Source organism: Alosa sapidissima, chromosome 5 (genome assembly GCF_018492685.1).
Source record: "Alosa sapidissima isolate fAloSap1 chromosome 5, fAloSap1.pri, whole genome shotgun sequence".
Taxonomy (NCBI): Eukaryota; Metazoa; Chordata; class Actinopteri; order Clupeiformes; family Clupeidae; genus Alosa; species Alosa sapidissima.
The window spans coordinates 26,570,694-26,594,437 of record NC_055961.1 but is presented as its reverse complement, the minus strand read 5'-3'; the positions used below and the strand labels follow the sequence as shown (position 1 = coordinate 26,594,437).

The following is a 23,744-nucleotide window of genomic DNA, read 5'->3' as shown; positions in this document are numbered from 1 at the left end:
GTTGAGTTTTATTTTCTATACTCGCTCATTATTTGATAATACTTTTTCCTCTATTTGGGTTATGGCCAAAATAGCATCAAGGTGAATTCACACTTATGCTAAGGTCATTTCCATCATTCACGCTATAGGCCAAGAGAAATAAAAATGTCATGCACAGGCATGCAGGTAAATGTGATAAGGGCTATCAGATGAGTGGCTTTCATTGTCCTGATTAACTGACTGGAGATTCATCTGAATATATTACTTACAGTCCACTTGCAGGGTTAGCCACATTCAGTAATTAGCTCCTCACTGGCCCAGGAACAGGCAATCAGGATAACGCTCGGCTGATGTGCTCCGTTATCCTATAGAGAGTTCCACTGGTGCAGTGCTAGCAGCCAAGCCTTCACTACCCCATCCCATTATATCCTGTGCAGTACAGATTAAATAGATTAAATGTTTACCTGACACGGTTACCCCAAATGTCTCTGCAAATTATTTCTGCACAATTTCCTCGCCGAAGTCGGCGCATCTGAGGGAATCCGTCCAAGTCAATCAGTCAGAACGGCTCATTAATATGGATGAAGATGACTGTGGAACCCAATTATCTGGGAAGGATTTCAAACCACATTAGACAAATAACTGACTGCTGTCGCAAGGAAAAATGAATTGATTAGCTTTATTGCAATCTATATTTCACTCGTTTGGGTGGTCACCACCACGCTCATTTACAAGTTACACTTCACTCTCCATCCACTTAATACATTCTATTGAAATTGCACTTTCATTTTTTGGAATACAAATAGGGCATAAATTAATTAATTACACTTCACTACACATTGTAGTGTATTGCTGAAGGCTTAAAGTAAAAAGAAATGAAGTGCCTTTAATTTTACGTAATGATCACTCCATGTTACTGTATGTTTTTCCCATCAACAGATCAACATGCAATTTTGTTTCCTACATAGAATATGCAATTAAAATTCACATATTATTGTGGGTGCATGTGCTGCACTACATATTTGTCATAGATGAAACATTTCCACTGAAGCCTGTAAAAACAGCAGGTGATGCACGAACTGAAGCTTCAGACAGTTAAAACACATCGTGTGTCCAAGTAGTTGGAAAGATGCTTCCGGATGCTAAAGCTGAGTTAAAGCCCCTTGTCCAGCCTCCGAACACCCGCAGCTGTTCTGTCTTGGCTTATCTATAAGCTATTCCAGGACTGTCAAAGCAAATGAAGTGTGGCAGAATTTTTTTGCAAGCCAAATGCTACAGCTTCACCAAACAAGACAGTTCCCACTGCCATTAAGAAGGAAACAAATATGAAGTATTGCTTCTGCGAGTCCCCTGACCAGCTTGTCCTTATCTAAATCTATTGCTTAGTTATTGAGTTACTGTCTGGGGGAGTAGCTCAAGCCTCATGCAGTAAAGTGCACATGGGTAAATATCATGTAAAATACACACTCTGAATGCAAATATTATGTAGTTCATTTTTCACAGAAAAAAGAGAGCATTGGAACAAAATCAATAGAAATACACAAGTCATCCATGCACATTTATTTTGATCATGGACCTTACTGACCACCCACTCAACCATTCAACTGATTTCTGTCCTGCTTTGTACAATCTGATTGCTCTGTACAATCTTGCTTATTACCACACATTCTAATATATCCACCCAGTGGACTGTTCGTTTTCAATCAAATTACTTGAACTTTTTATTACATAAGAATATTACATAACAGCGACATTAAGCACATTAAGCTGTGCTTTTTTGAATAGGCTCATACACAGACAAAGAGAGGGAGAGAGAGAGAGAGAGAGAGATTTATTGAACGTCCCAAACAGCATCACCACAAGCACATCATATCACTCCCACCCACATGCTCAGACAATTAATTAAGCTCTGCAGAGTTAATGGCGACTGGCTAATATCAATCCACATCCCATAACTCTCTGGGTTAGGGACTTGGGCCCTGGTTTTATTGGGCCCCTGGTAGCTGCTGAGAATGAGAACGGATCGGGCCCAGATCTGACCCTGATCATCTGCAGATCTCCTCCAAGTACAGACTGTCATGCTATTTGGATGACTTCCTACTTACTTCCAGGAAACATTTATCTACACTCATGTGTACATAATTCTCGTGTTTACAATGAAATGAAATGCTGTCAGAAATGTATCCAGTATTGGTTTCGGCAGAGACGGCTGCCATGCTTTTTGATCATGTTGCGTATGCTGCATTCTCTCTGTATGGGTGTAAAATGCCTCTGTCTCTGGTATGAAGCCAGCCTCTACTCTCTTATGTGAAATGTTACCACTGCATTGGCTTGTACGGTAATCATTCCTGATTTCCCTGTTTGATGTGCAGACAGAGAAAAATGTGTTTTAAAAGAAAAAAAGAATAAAATTGTTCATGAATATTTATAAGAAGGCAATAAGATCTGAGAAGATGATTTAACAAGCTTTTGGAACTGATGAATTGAGAAGTATTGTCTGGACAGTTTTACACAGCCTGTAATGGCACAGGAACACACTATGCATTAGTAATGTGAGCAGGGGATCACCATGGTCGATCCTAATGCCTGATTAGTGTTGCAGTGTAGGGTTATGTTGATCAATGAATGCAACATAGCTCCCCTCATCCCTTTACAACAGCGTCTCACCCCAGCAATATGCAGTACATAGTCTGCAGATTTGTGTCCTGATCACAACAGAGCATGTTTAATTGCATGCTACTAGTGGGAATCAGTATATTTTGCTGTTTATGTGTCCCTGTGTACCACATTATGGTAGTTTAGAGGTTCAATGCTCACCTTCACATGTATTCCTGAGACACGCTTTCATAATTTATGAGCTACAATACTGAAGTTCATTTTCTCTGAGGTGCTGTACAGATCTATAACGTAAGCCTTGCAGCATGGGAAGCAAAGCAAATATGCAGATCGTTTTCCCAGATAGCTAAGCAAAAGCTTTTCCATGGCCACATTATGTCTCTCATTTGGCAAAGAAAATAATGATGAAATAATGAACAGAAAAGAGTGTTTATACACACACTGTAGCATTAGTACTAGTAAGACCTGACCTTTGCTGAAGGGCAGTTGTTTTTGATAGTGCTACAAATGATGTTTACAGATCTTTTTGACAGAAGAAGCCGAAAATGTTGAGGCAAAGAGTTATATCCCGTTAGTCTATGTGATGTTGTGCTGAGAAACTGACTTTACAGAAGAGTGCATCCAAAAGAGGAAGAAAGGTCTAGAAAACTGCATTTGTAGAGATCTAATCAAGTACATTTTGCTGTAACTACTCAAACAGGCTCAAAAATAAAATAATTATAGTATAGTAATAGTATAATTATAATAATACCAGTGGCAGTCCTCCTCATCAAGGCAGATATTTACAAAACAAGGTTAAAGACAGACGCTTGGCTATGTTGATTCGCATACAAATCACAAAACATGAACTACGTAATCAAATAAATGCAGCAATTCAAATAAATCAATAATAAAGAAATAAGGCCAGCGAGGGATACATAAATGACAGGAACATGTCACTTGCACAAGGTCCCAGCGAGGCAGGCTGGATGATGTAGTCCTGAGTGGTCACCTCCTGACCCGTGTGTCAGCGTGAGGGATTGCAGGAGCCTCTGAGGAAGGGTGATCTCACTACATCATCGGCCTGACGTCTCAGTGACTTCCTTTACCACCACACGTGAGAGAGAGAGAGAGGGAGAGAAAGATTCAAACACACAGAAATCAACAAAGCAAAGGTAATAATGATGATTCCAGTTGCCATCATCATCATCTTCCAAACCATAATGATCATCATCACTTCACTACAGTGAGATATTCTTTGCGTTGAAGAGGAATAAAAGACAAATGTAGGTCAACAACAGCAAAATTAAATTAATATTGGCAATTATATGATGTGTCATCTTCAGTATTACCTTTTGTTTTTGTGTATGGACATTCAAACCTTCAAGCTCCAAGCAAACATTGCAGTGGGTTGGAACTGTGAATATTACGAGTGAGAAGTTTAATTTGTAATGATTTATACAGTATATTAAATTGTAAATGCATACAGGAGTGTGTGTATGTCCCTCTCTCTCTCTCTCTCTCTTTTCCTCCATGTCTGTGTCTCTCTCTCTCTCTCTCTCTCTCTCTGTGTGTCTGGTGTGGAAAGGTGGGGAAACATACAACAGAGATAATCTATGACTGTAAGAGTGAAAGGGTCAATGATGTTATTCTCCATAGAGTGCATTGGACTCATTTGTCTGCCTAGGGGTGGCACATTTGTCCTGCAAATAATAGAATGCCTCCAGACCGTGTCCGCGCATCAGATAAAATTAGCTCCGGACCCAAGGACGAGCCATTCCACCTTCATAAACCTCTAGAAGGTACTATCTTCCACATAAACTTTTCGAATTATAAAAAAAAACTTTGAGTAAAACACTCAAAAAGCGAGATGCATAATTCATTTACTTTTAGGCTTTCCCCAAGACTGAACCTTTTTTTTTTTTCAATCTGGTGATACAGTACACGGCATCTGAATTGCCATGACTGAATTTAGATTGAACAGAATCATGAATTTTAACACGAGTAGTCTATCACCAGCAGTATTATCATCATCATGAGTTCCTCAGAGGGGCCCTACGCTGAGAGACCAAATATTTACCAGAGGTTTGTCAGCCACGAGGCGCCACTTTATTCAGTCATGAAATTGGTATTCGAAGAGAACAACCTTCTCCGGGGCCCCTGAGCTTATACAGTTGTATATTTACTGATAGCTGCTTGTGGATTTGTGAAATTGCTCTTCTTGCCATCGCCCAATGCAAAAACACTGCAGAGCACAGGGGCCAGAGTGCTCCATTGTTATCGTGTGTTGTGCAGTTTGTGTGTGTGTGTGTGTGTGTGTGTGTGTGTGTGTGTGTCTGTGAGAGAGAGTGTGTGAGAAAAAAGGTCTGCGTATGGCTCTGTGTGTTTCAGTGTGAGTGTATGCATACAGTGTGTGTGTGTGTATGTGCATGTATTTCTCTCTCTCTCTCTCTCTCTCTCTCTCTCTCTCTCTCTGTGTATGTGTGTGTGCTAGTGTGTTCTTGTGTGTGTCTGGTTGTATGTGTGTCTGCGTGAGTGGTATTACTACATACAGTACATCAATATGATGGCAAATATTTGCTCCATAATTATGATTTCCACTCTTGCTAGTCACTCGACGCCCCTCTCATCCTAACAGGTCACTCTCGTGGAGATGAAGGCCTGCGAGGTTTCTTGGAAAGTGAGGCGTTTCAAAACCCGGGTGATAGCATCAGTGATGTGTGAAGATAAGAGCACAGCCAGTGCTGCGCTCTGGACCCCACTTGACACCGCAGTGTGCGTCTCTGGCTTTAGGAGTTTCACACATCAGGCAGAAAGCACAGCGCTGGAGAAGCCAAGCCATATTCACAGCCAACGCTCGCATTAATACTTAATCAGATGCAGCGCATTATACAATGCTAGACTGGAGAGGGACGACTTCACTCACCCACTTCATATAGCTATAGCTCACACATCAACCATTTTCTCTTTTTTTTGTACAGAAGTGCAAGTCTGAATGGCGTGTACACAGAAGGGTTGAAGGTTCATATCTGAGTCCGATGGCGATTTGGCTGGTTATTAATAGTACTGAGATCATACGTGTAATCTGCACTGGGGCCAGATGACAGTTTCTTGGATCACACAGTAATTCCCTGTGTATCGGAGGTGGTTTGAACACAGCATAAAAATCACAGTTAGCTTGGGCTTAGGCAATTTAGACTGGATGGAGGGGGGAGGGGGGTGGAGAAAAATAATACTTGTTACTTGTTTCCGGCTTTGTAAATATAGTGCATGAATATGTGCTTTTAAAATATACTGTGAGCATGAATTATTCATCTGAATATTATGTAAATGTTGGGGTGGAAGACTGAATTGAGTGCAAGGGTGTTAGATGTGTTTGCTACAACACAAACACACACACAGAGATAGAGAGAGAGAGAGAGAGAGAGCAGGAACAAGGGAGAATGCAAAGACCAACTGCATTCTTGATCATTTAACGTTCCTCGGCACCTTTAAAACACTGGTTGATCTAATACACGTTTAAATGGCTATAGCCTACATTTAAAACAATTTATTACCTAGAAATGATGCCACATGTCTACATTCGAAGCCACTTCGAAAGTTTATTTAGATCCATTGACACTGCCATCATGGAAACGGAACGTCACACTTCGGTACTCTATTCTACTCTGTGTGTGAAATGCAACAGTATGTGTGATGACCTGAATGTCGTGGCATGATAATACGAAAGAACGTTTTTATTTTTTATTTAGTTGAGGGAAGAGAAATCAGAGTCACTGCATTTCTGGGTATATAGTGCTGACACCAGCTCTGATTCAGCAGAGCGATCTAGTGTCTAGTGTCATGTTATTCTGTAAACGTCATAGCATCTCTATCCCTGCTATCACTGAGCTGGCAGCCTGAAATGATCTGAATCAGTGGCTGACTTCGCAAAGCAGTCCTGCTTTGCTTGCTTGCGTGTATTTTTCATTTTGTCTGAAGATATAGCAGTCATGGTACAAGAGCTTATTTGCTCTGAGGGAAGTCTTGATGGTATGGGCCTACTAGGAATATTTTCCCCATTATTCAACTATCCTATGGGGAAAATATACACATTTTAGTGTAGTTTGCTGTTTTTATGATCAACATAAAAAAGTATTTCTGAAGGAAACATAAAGGGGATATAAAGCTGTGTGTGATAGTCTTTTGCATTCAATGCCTCTGGGCCTCTGCTTTAAAAATGTCACAAGCACAATGAAACACCTGCAAAGTATAACAAAGCCAAAAGAGTAATGCGTGTGCAATTATGCATTCAACATTACATAACCACAACATAGAAACATTTCCATTTTTTGACCACAAAAGCTGCCGACTGCACCTTTAAGAGACAAACGTTTTCACAGGGGCATTTCCTCAGGAACTATAGACAGATTAACCTCACTGAAACTAAAGTTCATGGTTAGCAGAAATAGAGTATTGACTCTGTGTGTGTGTGTGTGTGTGTGTGTGTGTGTGTGTGTGTGTGTGTGTGTGTGTGTGTCTCTGTGTGTGTGTGTGTGTGTGTGTGTGCACGTGCACGCACCTGTGTTAATAGGCACATGTGCCAGCTCATCAAATTTCAAATTTCCAATGGAATGGAAAACTAGCTTTTCAATGTGTTCTTTAAAAAATAGTTATTTATAGCAATTCATGCTGGACTTTTGTGGGATTTGTGAAGTGGTTTCAATCAGTGCGACAAGTTCAATTTTCTTTCTTTCTTCCTTACCTTCTTTTTACTTACTTCATCCCTTCATCCTTTCTTTTTTACCCTTCATCCTTTCCTTTTCCTTTTTTATTCTTTCTTTCTTTGTTTCATGTTCACCCTTCTTTCTTTCTGTACCTTTTTCCTTTTCTTTATCGCCCTTCATCTTTTCTTTCTTTTTTTCACCCAACTTTTTCTGTTGCCAACCCTCTTTCTTTCTTTTCTTTCTTCCCTCCTTCCCTCATTCTGGGCCATTGGCACAGCTCTGTCTATGTAGAGCAAAGAAAACACTCTTTCCCTCTCTGCTGCTCTCTCTCTGTGCGGAGCAGAGCGCTCTCTCTCTCTCTCTCTCTCTCTCTCTTTCTGTGCTATTGCTCTTTCTATGTGAAGTAGAGAGAACTGTTTAGGTGTCTTTCTCTTTTTCTCTCTCTGCTGCCCTGCTGGCTCATCCGTGCTGACCCCTCATGGGAAACTCTCGAGTCATGACCCACATCGTTTAGCTGCTGTTGTGGGCTGGGTGATACGGGTCAGCACAGGCCGAGTGGAGCTCTGAAGGAAACACATTCTACCATGGATAGATATTTAGTCTAACAGGTAGGCAGCCTAATGGTTGCAACTCTGCTTCTAAGGTGGTTTCATTCAAGACAAATGCCATTGTATTATCAAATGAAGAGGCAATTTACACCCCAACTGGGAAACGTGAACCTTTTACTGTTTACTGTCAATCAGTGCAATTTGGTTCTTTTACTTTAAAATAATGGCTTCAAATTAATTTTGATGCTACATTGACTTAGAGTACAGAGAATGGAGTCTCTGACATTACAGATGTGTTCATGTAACACCTGGTGCTGCACTGTCATGCTGTTGTTATGGGATGTTGAATTTTTAAACAGTTTTAGACTAATTGGATACCCCTATGTGCTAAATAAAAAAAATAACAAAAAGGGGAATTGCTAAATCGTGTCACTTTAATTTCTGTAAGAGTAGAAACTTTGTTGTATGAAAGAACAGAATGGAATGTGCTGCCCATATGCCTAATTGATGACATATGTGCACAGGGAAGCAGAACAATACCAAAAGCTACTTGAGGTGACCACCTTCTGGAGTGCAGAGCTTGTTGAGGATATGATTCATGAGTCCAACTTTTAAATGAAATTGACCTCTTTAGCTTCTCATGAAGTCTCATTAACCGACATTTGCATTTGTCATAACGGCTTGTTAGAATCTCATTATGCGTGCGGTCATCCCTCTTTACTCTCACTGTGTTAAAAGTTGATCGTGGGCATAATGACATTGATGACAAAGACAAAAATACCTGCCTGTTTTGTTATTATGACATTATTTGTCAGTGTCAAAAAAAATGTTGATTAACATGTCAAAGTTTTCATTTATTATTATCTCTGTTGTTATAGTGTGTGGTGATTAGTATAGTCATGTGCGGGTGTGGGCCATTTTAACAGTACACAGAGCCCCAGTTAATCTCTGAGTGGAACTGGTTGCATTCTGATTACTTTTGTCGCGTTACTGAGCTGATTAACATGGATTGAGGTTTGTTGGAGAGAAAGCAGGGCTGCGTGAGTGAAGTGTAGATTCAGTATCATGCGCAGCATCCAAAATCTGCTCTATGTACACACTGATAGTGACAAATAATCTGTAGGGCTTGTTGATTTATTTATGTAGTATCCTTGAGTGGGGATCTCTGAGTGGGGATGGTCAGACCAATGGCCAAGTACTGTCATTGTGTTGGAAGCCATAATGCAAAGCATCTAGAAGAATCTCCACTGGCAGTTTAAACCCTGATGGGAAACTACCATTCCTAGCTAAGCACACACGAATGAATGAAACTAAATAAATAATCAAAACATCTTTTCAGTGTCCAAAGTCCATTTCAGGTGTCCATTCAAGTGATGCCCTTGTTGATGTCATTGATGCCTATTTTTCAGATTAATGTTTTTCATCAATGCCAATTAAGTTTTTTCAAGGGCAATATTGAAATGTCTGTTTTGGCACCATGTTAATACTGCTTTAATTCTGCGTTCATTGTGACTCATTGTCAAGACTGCAGAAACACTCTGACTAAATTGCTGTTATTTTTGTGTGACAGCAATCAGCAAACAACACAAAATAGGCCAACATGCCTAATTCAGAGCCCTACTACATCATTAAGTAGCTGTCACTGATGGTTTGTATATGGATCTTCATGGGGAATGTTTGTCATTGTTGATTACTGTTTTTGTATCTCTTCAAACTGGGCCTCACAAAACACAAGGCCTCATTTCCTGATTCAACTTTCTCTTAGCTTGTTTTCTTTGAATGGTGGTATTGAAAGAAGTTTCTCACACACATGAAGCCTACTGCATTTTTGTGTGACAGTGATATATACGATTTTAGAATCTGTAGTAACATCAAGAAGCTCTTTTGAAAATGTGACCTGTTTTGAAAATGTGACCTGTTATGAAATTTCTGAATGTTACAGATAAGCGTCAATCAGCATGATAGCATAAAGAAAAGTGAAAAAATAAAAGAAAAACAGTATTACTAATTGGAATTACAAATAGATTGACACCATAGATCAAACACCATCATAATATCAGACCAATTCATTCATATTAAACAGCAACAAATCAGAGAAGAAACTAAGTCACTTGCCAAAGCTGAAGAATGGGGACACCTGCCAGCTCACATCAAGTAGAAATAGTTTGACATGAACTTGTAATTAAAAACAGGTCTCACTAAAACAACGCTGGCCAGCATATGAGTTCACTAGTGTAAGGTCAGTGGGAACATCTCCAGCCACAGGGTACCTGCCTTCAGCCCACTTCATTTAGTGTTGATGTGCTGCGTGTCAAGCAGAATAACGTCAACACTGTCATTATGTTTATTTTCCAACTAGAGTCGTGTTAACAGTGTGACCTACAGTGTTTGAATCAAAACTCCACATTTGGAAGTACTGTAGGCGAGAGAGAGAGAGAGAGAGAGTAATTGTGCATGACTTCTGTAATAGGTTTGGACCGCATACATTCTCAAAGAGGTATTTCTGAACATGAGAAATATTGAATACTGGAAATTCTGTAAAAGAAGCTGCATTGTATTGACTTTGCCTATTCCCGTTTACTTCCATGTGTTGACATTCTACGTGGATTAAAGCGTATGTGCGCGTTTGTAAGTGTACTGTATGTACCTTGGCCTCTTCTGGACATGCATTTATGCTATGAAAAGGTGCATTGTTTCTTTATTACCGTTTTAAAACAGTGACCAGTGGCAACACACCCTATTGTCAGTGCAGGCAAGAGCTGCATTCTAAATGCAGCCTTACACATCAAAGAAGAGTGATGAAAAAGTGCTTTGGATATGATATTGGTAGTAGCTGTCTCTGCTGCGAATCTCCCACTGATGTTGTTTTGAAAAATAAAAGCCCTTCAGCATGAAAGGAGAAAATCTCACTTTGTAAATAAAAGATTAGTTTGCTTGTGTTAGAAATCCATTCAATTGATTGTCAAGCGCTGGGCCTAAAAGAGGTTCCACCTTATCACCATATGGCAGGCTTTACGTCTTAACCAAACCTCGCCCTCACTAACATTCCTCCAGAAGTCTGAATGAGGTTTCTGAGTTGTCCATAGCTGGTTGTAAATAATACATGATGATCATGGGCGGACTGGCCATCTGGCATACCGGGCATTTTCCCGGTGGGCCGACGCACCTTTTGGGCCGATAGAATAGGCTATATATATAATTTAATCATTTTGTCCAACGATAGGCCCAAAGAAAGGACAATAAGCGGCCCACTGGTTACATTTTTTAATATGTCGACTGATCCAATAACAGCTCACGTCAGGCCCACCACTCGCATTTTGGCCCAGAGCCAGGATTTTGTGAGCCATCAGAAGTTAATCGAAGTTGCCTACACGAAATTGCGGAGGCTGCCGATAGTGACAATAGTAGGCCTAGTGCAAAAGTAACACCAATGTAGAAGCTTCAAAAATACAATATTGCAGATAGGCTAGCATATGTCAGCAACATGTTGAAGTTCGTTGAGTTTGAACGAGGATTAAGCAAGCATACAGAGGGACAGTGGGCGGCTACAGTACATGATAAGAACTCAGTGGTGGAGCAGGTAGGCTATGTGTGACATGTCATGCTGACAATGATGATTATGATGACTTATTAATTGCGATAATGTAATGATGTGGTTATGATAACGTAAGGCCGTGCTGTGATTATAATAACAAACAGCGTAACTAAATGTTCTAAATGAATGATATTTGCAACCCCGGACAGCAAAAGAGTGTCAAATCGATGTTAATTGTTAGTCAGATTGATCAGTTTCCGTCAGACGCCCAAAATTCAACATCGATGGCATGAGTGGTGGTTGGTCTCAAAGTAGAGCGTCGAAAGGGTTCTATCTTGGAAGGGAATTATCATGGTAAAGATGGGCTAAAGTAGACTGTAGACTGACGGAAATGTAGGCTACAAAACACAAGGCATATTCATGCACAAGCCAACTAATATACGGTAACCTATATGATGGGCTACTGGAAGACATTAAAGATAATTAGTTAATGTAGCTATAATGTTCCAAAATGTACCAGCAATGTAGTATAGCCTACAGGAATAAAATATTTCCAGCAACAGCCCTATTTATTTTGTGTTGTTTCAGTTGTCCTACAGTGATTAACGTCTACTACAATCTAGGTAATTTAGCTCTTTACACATAGGCAAATTCAGTAACTGTTTGGTGCTGCTGTCAGTTGAGCATTGTATAGTTTAAATGTAGCCTATTGAATAATTTGAAATGATACTTTGAATTCAAGCAGAAACTCTTCTTTAATAATTGCTTGTATAGCCTAGGCTACTTGAATATGGAGATCATGTACAGTACTCATGGCTACCTCTGATCAGACAGAGTGATAGCCAATGAGGCCTATCACTGTCAGTGCTCCATGACAGTTGAAAATACATGCATATTTAAGGGTAATGTAAAGATTTTTGTATTTAATTAGGTGTGCCCGACCGATTTGAGGGCCGCTTGGGCCAAATATGCCAGGGCCGATTTTTGGTCCCAGTCCGCCCCTGATGATGATACCACTAGCATTATGTTTTCATTATATACTGATGACTTACTCATGATACACTGATGATGAGGTCGTGATTAGGACCTTCACACCAAGAAGTTAAAATACATTTATATGAATAACTGTCCTTAGTACGTTCTTATCATGATACACTGATGATGAGGTCTTGATGACCTTCACACTTAGAAGTTAAAATACATTCATATTAATAGCTGTCATTAGTACATTTCTGAAAACACAATCATTTTGTTATGGTAAGGGTGCTTATCCCACTGCTCGGTTGACTTTCCTGTTGTGATGTGCTCTTTAGAACTTCAGTAAAATAAGAGTTGAAGGACGATGGAATGTTTGGATATCAGAAGTTAATGCACGTTCATGGTGGTAATGCAATGCCACAACGCAAATCTCTTCCATGTTGGCCACATTACGCTTGTAGGCCTATATCCATTCGCCAAAGTCGTTGTGAAGTTTAAATATACTGTCACATTGCCACATACAGTAGGTACGAATTAGTGATCTGACAGAAGTTAAGAGCATAGCAACATTGTAACATATGACTGAGATGGCTTTTAGCTTACTGGTTACACTGTATTAGGAGTAAGTAATACCCTGGGAATCCAGAGTTCTCGCGGGAGCACAATTTCAATTTGCTCAGCGAGTCACTCTGGCAATGAGTAATGATGCATGTTACTTTTGTCCCTTGTATCGCAAGGAACCAATCACATCGGTGTATCTGATATAGGCGGGGCAGAGGCGAGTTAAACAGATGACAGTCGTAGTGTTATCCAATTGCGTCGAAGTCCGAAATCAGTCAGTAAACATTGGTCCTATAGTGTTATCCAATTGCGTGCTGTTAGATTTTCAAATGCATGCTTGGTGCCGCCCCTCGAGTTGGGCCATAACATTATTCATGGTCAGACCCTTAATCTTTTGGATTTGGCTCTGGAATCTCCAGGCTAAGTAAGTAAAACAATGCCAAGGCTCAACAGAATCTTGGAATATGCTAGCTTGACAACAAACGAGATTGAACTAACGTAGCAACCACCATAGAACTAGTAAGCTTTCCAGTAAGGTAAGAAAACAAGACAGTGCAAGTGTGGCAACAGTGGTACAGTACAAGCAGGATAATGGGCTCCATGGCGTTTGTGTATCAGAAGCTAATGCACTTTGAGGTGTAACACATGATCATTACCATTACCATTGCCACCTTGAATGTGGATTAACTTCTGATAACCGAACACTGTGACAACCATTAACCCTTACGTGTGTTTTGCTGACTGTTAAAACCAGAATCCTCAATATGCTGTCATGGAAATATAGACTACCTCAAATCTACATTATAATAAAGTATAATCACTTCTCCCCAAAAGCAATAAATACCAATTGAATAAAGGTGCCGCGAGCGATTGTGCAAGAAAGTCACATTTGTTTATGTTTATATTTAAATTTATTAGCAGACGCTTTTTTTCACAAAGCAAAGTACATTATATTTTATCCAAGGACCAAATGAAACAGGGAGGTAGCTCACCCCTCCATTCAGTATTACCAGAGAAACTCCATACAGGGTTTCGTTTTTGTTTTGCTGCGTACAGGTTTAAAAAAAAAAAAAAAAAGCTCACGGAATGGGCAGCTAACAGGTCGTGAAGAGATGATTGCTGAATGTGACAAAAAATGTTTATGTACTTGTGTATGATCACTTGTGTATGATCACTTGTGTATGATCACTGACTATACCTTTAACACCTTTTCAGTTTTGTCAAGACAATTTTGCCATTGACTATTGTGGCATCGACACTATCATGTTGAGATAAGTTTCTTTGATACCTCATTTCAACCTCAACCTCATAAGAAAATAAATAGGCTCAGTTTCACATATTTTTAAAGGTGACCCTTTGGTGCGTTCATAATGTTAATGTGTAATTCTGTTGCTTCATATCAATACTTTGATCTGTTGGCTGCACATTATTACATAGTGCCTTTTTTTAAAAGCAGTAAGTAAAGAATGAGCTCCTTGAGACCCCTGCTGCAGTCTTTTTTATCTGCGATGTTATCAGTTTCATAATATCTCTGCTTTTGTTTGCGCTGTCCAATGGCCCAGTATCCCAGAAATCTATTAAAATGGCTGCAGTCCTTTGCTCAATCATGTTTCAAATCGAGGCTTTATTTAACTGACTCATTTTTTGGCCCTAGAAGCACACTTCAGCATTTACATGTGCATACATTCCCACCACTCTGAGACTGCTGTGAAGTCTATTCTGGCTGTCACTAAAATGATCTCTCTAGGTATCACTTCTTAAGCGCTCTTACTTCTATTTAAAACATACTCCTGTGGCATAGTGGCATGGAGAGACTATAATTAAGCCATCTTGTCTCAGCCACCTCTGGAGTCTGGAAGTCGCCCTGACAGTCTTTCCCCCCTCCAGGCAGGTAGGCAGAGGATAAGTTGCTAATTTGAACTGATATCATGAGCTCCTGAAAGTCAAACAGATCATAGTTGGTAAAAAACCTCAACACAGATCACACAGTAACAGTGGTAGCATTAAGAACAAGACTTGCATTTAATAAGTCTGATCAGGACTGGTTAGCAGGTAGCCACATGTATAAGTGTGTAGATGTGTTGTGAATAATAAAGAGGTAACACTTACAGTGCATACGGCTGTGCATTACACTGGGCACTACAGCTGCGCTGCAACACATCTGAGTATGTGAAGCCTTTGAGAAGAGGTTGGGGTAAAACATCTGAGTATGTGAAGCCTTTGAGAAGAGGTTGAGGTAATGTTTTATTTGTCAGAGGCAGGGAAAGAGACAGCAGTGAGAAATGAGATCAGCCACTCATGCACTGATCCCTGTGCTTCAGGAACCGTATAAAATAATATCTATTATAGATATCAAATCTATCACGTAGATATATCTTCCAGTCTTGTTCATGTGCCATTCATAAATTATTCTGAATGTCTATAGTCAAGGTGTAAACAACAACAGGTAATAAGATAACTCTAATCATATTATCGGGAAGGTCAGCCATAATATAACTGAGATACATGTTCACATTCCATACTGTCCCTACTCTCCTTACATTCTGCATCTAGTTATGGTCTCACAGACGCATCAGGAGAGAAACATGGTTTTTAAAAGTGGAATGCTTTACAGTCTAACACTGCTTTATACCCTTGTGAGTACCATGCATTCTGGTTAAAGTAATAAAGTTCTGCTTCTCCTCTGGTTGATTTAATATCTCTCTCTCTCTGTCTCCGCCTATCTGTTTGACTTTATGTGAGAGAACATATATACTTTATACATTCATACTGCATTTATGCATAAGCTAAAAGATAATATTTCACCCAGTGCTCATCAGGTTATTTTCCCTCAGAGTATTATTTTAGTGCTGTGCATAAAGGCTCTAGTTGAATGAAGTGGTGCTCTGTTCTTTGAATGCTGTTTGATGAGACGGAAACTCACAGAAAGAGGACGAAAGTAGGCCAGTGTGGATGTGAACAGACTGTTACTTTAAGGAGAGATATAGCAATGGAGGAGCAATTAGGCCAGTTACCTAATGCAACTGAATTTCAATCTTCGGCAGGACAGAACGCTAAGTGATTAAGTTATTAATTTCCCCTACTGTGAACCATGCCCAAATCACTGGGATGAATGGATTTGATTGTTTGGACAACCCGAGTCTAGGTCTGGACACCGAGTGTGTCTCTCTCAGATGAGACAATGAAAGAGACTGCCAATGCACTGTCACACTGCCAATGAACCGAGACCAAGACCAAGGCAGCTATGCAAGCTGTGTGTGACGTGATCATGGTGTTTGTGGGAAACTAGTTTGAAATGACCAGAGAAAACCTTTACCCCCCTCGCTCTCTCAGTTGGAGGGGTGTTTGAAGTGTTGTGGCAGAAATGGATCATGAGGCGGCAGAGTGGACTGAGTAAAACTAGCCTCGCAAAAGAAAAAAAAAAAAAAAGAAACGCTTCTCGGGCGACTCACCGTGAAAAGGAGGCCTCAGTGTTTTTCTTTTTTTCCCAAGCCGCCATCTCCTCTTCTCCCCTGTGGTGGAAAGAGACGCTTCTGTACCAAAGCAAATCACACAGTCAAGAGGTGGCTTCGCCGTCTGTGGTGCTATCAGTTGCTGAGGGCCCCACGGTGGTTTGCGGAGGCTGCAGTCTCGCCAGCATCTCCTGTGCTCTCCTCCGTACGTGCCGCTCAGTTCAAAGCTTTGGGGCTTTTGTTTTCGTTTATTTTCATGGGAGCAGAGCAATTAGTGCCTACGCCTCTGCACCATGGCTGAGAGGAGGTTATCTTTCTGCGCGCCCTGAGAATTAAGGGCATCTGAGACATTGTACAGCTGAGAATACAGGGGTTAGTTAGTGCCTGCCCACCAAAGTCTGCCCCAAGATATAGAGGTGTTATAAGGTGATCCTTACCCTTTGGTCCAAGATACAGAGGATTTTCATCTATCTATGACCTTTGCACCCTTAGCCAGTACCAGTCCACACATGGATCTGCTGAATGTGGATCTGTCTTCATATTATTAAGTGTGCGTGTGTGTGTGTGTGTGTGTGTGTGTGTGTGTGTGTGTGTGTGTGTGTGTGTGTGTGTGTGTGTGTGATTGTGTGGTCGTGATTGATGACCAAATCACCTGCTCATCGTCTATCTGTTTCTCCCCCATGTCTGCCCCCTCTGTTTTTGGGAGGATTTCTCAAGAGCAGGTTGTGCTATATAAATCCTCTCTCAGGTTCCTCCTCATCATCCTCTCGCCTCCTCTCCCCTGCATGGCCCCTATTAACAGGTGTGCTGGCATGTCCCATCAACCCCCCCCCCCCCCCCCCCCCCCTCTGATGTTTGAGAATGTGGCTGTCAGCCTGCTCTTCAATCAGCCAAAGAGGACACGTCACAGCACTTTTCATCTTTCTCTTGCCCCCCACTGGCTCACTGCAGCTGCCCGCATCCAGTTCGAGTCCCTGGTGCTCGCCTACAAAGCAGACAGCAGCAGAGAGGCTCTCACATACTCAAAATCACTCAAACAAGTTTAATGCTTCCTTCCACCCGAGCGTGTTCTTTTTCTCGCCAGTAGGTTTCTCATTACTTTGACTACCTGGGTTGAATGACTGGATAATCTACATCAGATCAGAATCTGCTGCACAACAATTTGTTATTATCGTTGTGCCGTAAATGATGCCATTATGTCATAAGAAGTGATGTTCAATTATATTCTTTATATTCCTGTTGGTGGCAGTGTTTTTCAGTGAAAAAATGTATGAATGAATACCATGTGTAGACAACTGAAGGGGCTGGCTTTTAAATTTGCAATGGCCTAAAGTTAGTTTCAATTCAGCTACATTTAACAACAATGTTATCTATTCAAGTCTTGGGCTCTTTGATTCATTTTTTATAGTTTCACCTGTGGAATAGGTTCCAGGATAAAAATCCTCTGTGGCCAAATTAAAAGATGTTTAATTTCCCAACAGAGTTACCAAGAAGTATTTTTTTTAGATTTGGTGTAAATCTGATATTGCTTGTATCTTCGAGGGACATGGGGGGGGGATATTTATGAGTGTGTCACGTTCAAGGAGCCAAACCAGGTTGATACCACACATTGCATCAAAAGTAATGATGGTCATCAATCCCCCTTCAAGCAGAGGCCAACCGTCATTTATCTTTGCTAGAGCCAGCTTGCCCATCCACTGACACCATCTTCCGAGGGGTGGAAATTCTCAGCAGTATCCTGCATTGATCTAAATGATATCTGCAAAGTTAAAGTTGAATAGAATGGCCATATGACTCAGAGGCTATATTCTGCCCTACTTCACATGAAGTGCCATTAGATTCTCAGATACTACAGTATGCCCTTAATAATTGATTAACTAAGAAAAAGAACTGCAAAGTACTTTTTTTAAAAGAAGTATACCAGACCCAAACACTCTTCTGAGCTGAACACAGAATAATAACTGGGATTACTGTGCTGCCATTAAGCACTGATGCACTCATCCAATTTAACGTCAGCGTTTATCAGGCATACTATTTTACAGTTTCTCTCTTTGCCGCAGTTGCTGGGATTTGTAACAAAATTAGGGTAAAGCTCAAAATGCAGTACAGTTCTCATCCACAGGCACAACAGGATACCCTTGAGTGAGCAGCATATATTTTGTTGGAGGTCGTAGCACACACAGAATTAATGGTCCCATTACAAGAGAGACTTCTGCCCTTCATGGTTAGAGAGTGCCTCCGGTGTAGTTTATCAAGCCCAAGCATAAGATATCTAACCCAGTTTATGACAAAACTCACAAGTGCAGATTGTAGATATCACTCAACTTTTGCTATAAAGAGGGGCGATTAGAATGCGATTATACACTTCCCAGCTCACAGAAAGATTTTGCTAACCCAACTGAGGTGTGGAAAGAAGGAATGCTTACAGAATAATGCATGAAAAGACTAATGAGGTTTGCCCAGATATGTTGTATATGATATGAATAGACCAACAAATGGAGGGTGCCTCTGTCCACTATACTATATTATTTGAAAAATATCAAAGGTCAAATAACTGAAGGCATGGATTTGCCTGTGTCCAGTAGTGAATTATCAGTGTATGGTCTATGCCATGCACTTTGAAAGAGTTAATTATTATTACTTTAATCTAAAACATAATGTATGTTCTAAAACATAAAACATCTAAAACATAATGAGAATCTCCTCTGTGAGTTGACCTCCGTCTTGCAATCATTTGGAAATATGAGACACAAAAATCTTATTGCTTATTACCTCAGTGACAGACCTTATAACATATTTGTGATGTTCTGTGCCCATTGTAACGTCTGCCTGTCAATGCATTTGATCATTAAGCTGTTTCAATCACGGTGAAATATGATGTGATGTGTCATCATTTGTTTTCTTCTCTCTCCCTGCCTATCTGTCCTTTCCACCTTAACAGATGCAGTGTGGACAGCAAAGTATCGAGAGTAGCATGGCTGAATCGCACCACCATTCTATTTGCCGGAGATGAGAAATGGTCACTGGATCCCCGCGTCATTCTCCTAGACACAGTTCACACCGAGTACAGCATAAAAATAGAAAACGTGGACTTGCATGACGAAGGACCGTATGTGTGTTCAATACTGTCAGATAAATTGCCAAAATCAACAAAAGTACATCTAATTGTCCAAGGTAAGCTTCCCGTTCTCCATTAGAAGCCAAGTGACTGTGTTGAGGTTTTTGTGTGCCTGGTCATGTTTTTTGTGCCTAACTGCTTCCATTTAACATGCCACAACACATTATCTTTGGCAGTCAATACAGTCTTAAATAGAGCTGAAAATCGCAATATTATATCATGAAAGGCAGGGATTAATTAAGACATTGCTGCCTTTGTGCTATGAAAAAGATAAATGAAATGGGCCATGCGAGTGCCCTTTTGACTGGGTGATGTTCTAAATGAGACTCTTCAAACGTGACTTTCAGCAATGCAGTTTGGATTTAATCTGAGTTTAATTTCAAATGGATGATGGGTATTGATTTTGGAGACACAACACAGAGAATAAACTTTGGGCTTTTGTGTCTGCACAGGGGCTTGATAAATCAAATACCAGCACTCAGATTCTGGCTATTGCTTTTAGTCATGACAGAAAAAAAACACACAGTGGCTCATGCTCCTGTGCAATTTCCAAAGTAATTAACTCTACCATGCAATTATCAGACTTTTTAGACCATCATGAGAAAAAAAAACATATGTGAAGAGATAGAAAGATACTAATGACATGTGAGTTCCATTGTTGTAAACTTTGATCCAAACCTGGCGTTGGGGCATCAACTGTCAACAAGACCCAAATTAAATGATTGTATGTGTTATGTGTACAGGACAAATGGGTTGCAGTCATTGTCTGCTCGTAGCTTAATAGGGTAAATAGGCTGCATTTAATCCTGTTTTAACATTTATTGACAACTCAGAAAACTTCACAAATGAAAGCCTTATGATCACATTCAGAGAGCTTTTAATATGCCTAAACTAAAGGTGTAATATCTTTGAAAGGGATGATTTGATTAGTGAGACCCGAGAGCCTGTGACTGTCATTGTACTGTGTTGCTCTCCTGCATTTCTGTTTCTTGCATTTGATAGGCTGAACATTTCTAACCCAACTCAAAACATTCCTCTCTGCTCTGTTGCCAGTGGACTGACAGCAGTTGTAGAGGTGTTTTTTAATCATTATTTTACTGAATGGTTATTATTTATGGAATTGTTTTGTGAGAGATTTGGTTTTGTTAGGCATTTTCATCTATAGGAGTATCTGGTTCTGCAAACATTTAACCAAATGTCAAGCAGACTATGCCTCTGTTGCCGTCAGTTGCTTGGTGTCCATGGTCATGAGATTGTGCTGAAACACATGATGGCCTTTAGCTTTTTTGGCAACATTTCATGCAGCATTTTCTCAGCCGGTGATTCAAATGACTTGAATCAGCCACTGTTCATCAACTTTGTTGTCTTGCAGTCATAGCACAAGTATGTGATTAGCCTGCATGGCAGCCAAAACCTGATGGTCTGTCTGGCAGACTGCCCTGGTCACAGCACATAATATGAGGATGTCCTTCATGTGAAAATGCTTCACTGTAACTGACACTATGCCAATGCTGTGCTGAATGAGGTTGGTTCGTTAGACTGTTCGTACAGCCTGTGCCTTGGTTTGGGGATCTGTAACAAGGCCATGCTCCCGCTGAGAAGTAGATTTCACACAGTTTAAGGTGACCTAGTTAACAGCATGTCTATCATACTTGCATCATCACAAGCAAGCTCTGATTCTGTTCTGAGATCAATTGGTTATATATTTGGTAGGGTATTTGAGAAGCCGCAATAAACTTGTCTTTGTAAAGGTGAGCTTAATTAGTTTCTCACATGAATGGAGCAATTGATCTGGAGTTGACTGATCGCCACACAGACTGCTGAATCACCTTAAAGCAAACTCACACACTTAAGCCATGTCTAGAGAAATGGCTAACTAATTCCTTCTTCCGGCTCCACAAAAAAAAAATATTCTTTACAAATTGAGAGATAGGGAAGTTAGTCAACCTACGGAATTTAACATTATCTGGGACAATACAAAGTTACAATGTCAAAATCTAGCATGAATGGCCATATGCTATACTGTACATATGTATATATTTTGCAGGAGTGAGCATTGAATAAGCACTAAGTAAGTAGTGTATGTATCTGTCTGTTCAATGCATTCCACTATATGCAAGTAGATTCATTTCTGAGGCTATGACTGTCAGTTCTAATTGGCCTCTAACCCAATGCTGTTAGGGAAAGTGCTATTCCCTAGAAAAATGTTGACTAAATGCTCAAAACGAATGTGTAAATGTTCAAAGCTAATATGTAACTGAAACATTAGCGTTGTTACCTTTGAAGTTATCAAGTAAGTACCTGTCTCCTCCCTTTGGTTTTTGTTGTCAGTGTCTGATCAGAGAAAGCTGCTGATCGGCCAAAGGTTCAGATCACGTCTGCAGAGGCAAACCAATTAGCAACAGGTCACCTCAGTGGCACCGGCAGTGACCTTTCTGAAGGCCTTAAGTGCAACTGACTAAGTCACACACACACACACACACACACACACACACACACACACACACACCTACACTTCAAGGACCACTTAAGGGCCATTATCCACCTTTTACCTAGACAAGCCAATTCAATGACCTTTGTACCTAATTGCACTTTATCTTATTTCATTATATACCATCATTTTTTAGAGTTTCAATCGCAGACAAATGAAAAAATATCCTACCTTGACATAATACAAAGTACATTATCTATCAGCATTTTACTGTAATTATCATTTCATCAAAGGGAACTTAAAATCTTGTGATAATTGCCTATTCTCTGTTTACATTTACATAATGTATTGCTGTTTATTACACGGCTCTTCACAAGGCAAGTAGAACGCTCCATTGGCTTGAATGGGATTTCCCAAAGTTCTACGGTAAAATATTTTCATGTAATTACCACTGCAAACATATAATTACTGCTGTCAATGGCAACGGGTTTTGTGCTTCTGATACATCTTTCATATCACTACTCAAGGACTGGAACTTCATTCAAGTGAAAGCAGACGGTTGATCAGCTGTGTTCTAAAGAATGTTTGATTCAAGTTCAGCGTGTGTTGTTGCGAACTATTTGTTTCTCAGCAAATGCCACGATGAACGGTAACAAATAGGCTAGGCTATGTAGGCTAAAGTCATATCGTGGGGAGATTATTATTTCGTTTTGTCAAGTAGCCGTGCAATAAGCGGGATAATGTATAGAACACTGGTCATTATTGGGAAAATAAGTCCCTTCAGGGCGGAACAAGTCCGGTTCGCCCTGTCGGGACTTATTTTCCCAATAATGACCGGCGTTCTATACATTAACCCTTACATGTCAAAGTCATGACACTTAAACATTTGGCTCTTCTTATATATGGCAGTTGTTCTCACGGAATATTCACAGTTGCCAATATAGCGTTTCTGCTGTGTGATGTATTTATTGAATTGAATTATTTTCCTAGCTCTGAGGCCACAGCAGCACCATGTGAAGATCTGGAAATCTGCTCTTAGCGTGCCCAGCAGCTGTAGCCCTGTCTTCAGTCCTCCCCCTTTTTCTCTCAGCATGGATGTCATGCTGTGTTTGGCCATTAAGTCAAGTCAAGTCAAGTCAAGTCAAGTTTATTTATATATTTATTACACAGAGGTCATTCAATATGCTTTACATAAACAAAAGCAAACAGTAATAACAAATACAAACATAAATAATAATAATAATAATTATAATAATAATAATAATAAAAAAAACACAGAAAAAAAAGGCAAAATCATTTAAAAATAAAGAATAATTAAAAAGACAAAATAAAAGACACAAGGTAGAATCATTTTCAAGGCAGCTTCAGAATGTGTAACTCAGTGCAGTTAGCAGAAAGCATCTGAGAACAGTTTGGTCTTAAGTCTAGATGTATGGTTATGGTTATGGATTTGGCAGACACCTTTGTCCAAAGCGACACACAAATACCAAACAACATAATATTTAAAATTGAACAGGGAACAGATTAGAATGTTGGTCAAATATAATGAGGAGAATAGTAATAATAAACAACAATATCAATTCAATCGGTAACACTTTACTTGATGGGTGAGTTCATAAACACATTCATAGCAACCGTCATAACAATGACATGACACATGTCATGTACATTAATGACACAGTTTTGATGTTTATGACTGTTGTCATAATGTGTCATTCGGTTTTTGGAATGTCAAGTTGACATTGTTTGGGTGTCATCATTATGACAACTTGAGATTAGCCAAGATGACATTATTTGACGGGTCTTTGTCATGACAACTTGACATTAGCCAAGAAAATGTA

The 23,744-nt window shown here is 40.0% G+C and overlaps 1 protein-coding gene across 2 annotated transcripts in view; it reads left to right on the top strand.

Annotated features, from left to right (window-relative positions):
* opcml (opioid binding protein/cell adhesion molecule-like) overlaps positions 1-23,744 on the top strand; it is a 112,932-nt gene that overhangs the window by 49,275 nt on the left and 39,913 nt on the right. For both annotated transcript variants that reach the window (XM_042091232.1, XM_042091231.1), the window contains one exon: positions 19,296-19,528. In XM_042091232.1, coding sequence (XP_041947166.1) covers positions 19,296-19,528 — 233 coding nt within the window. The remainder of the gene's footprint in view (positions 1-19,295; positions 19,529-23,744) is intronic.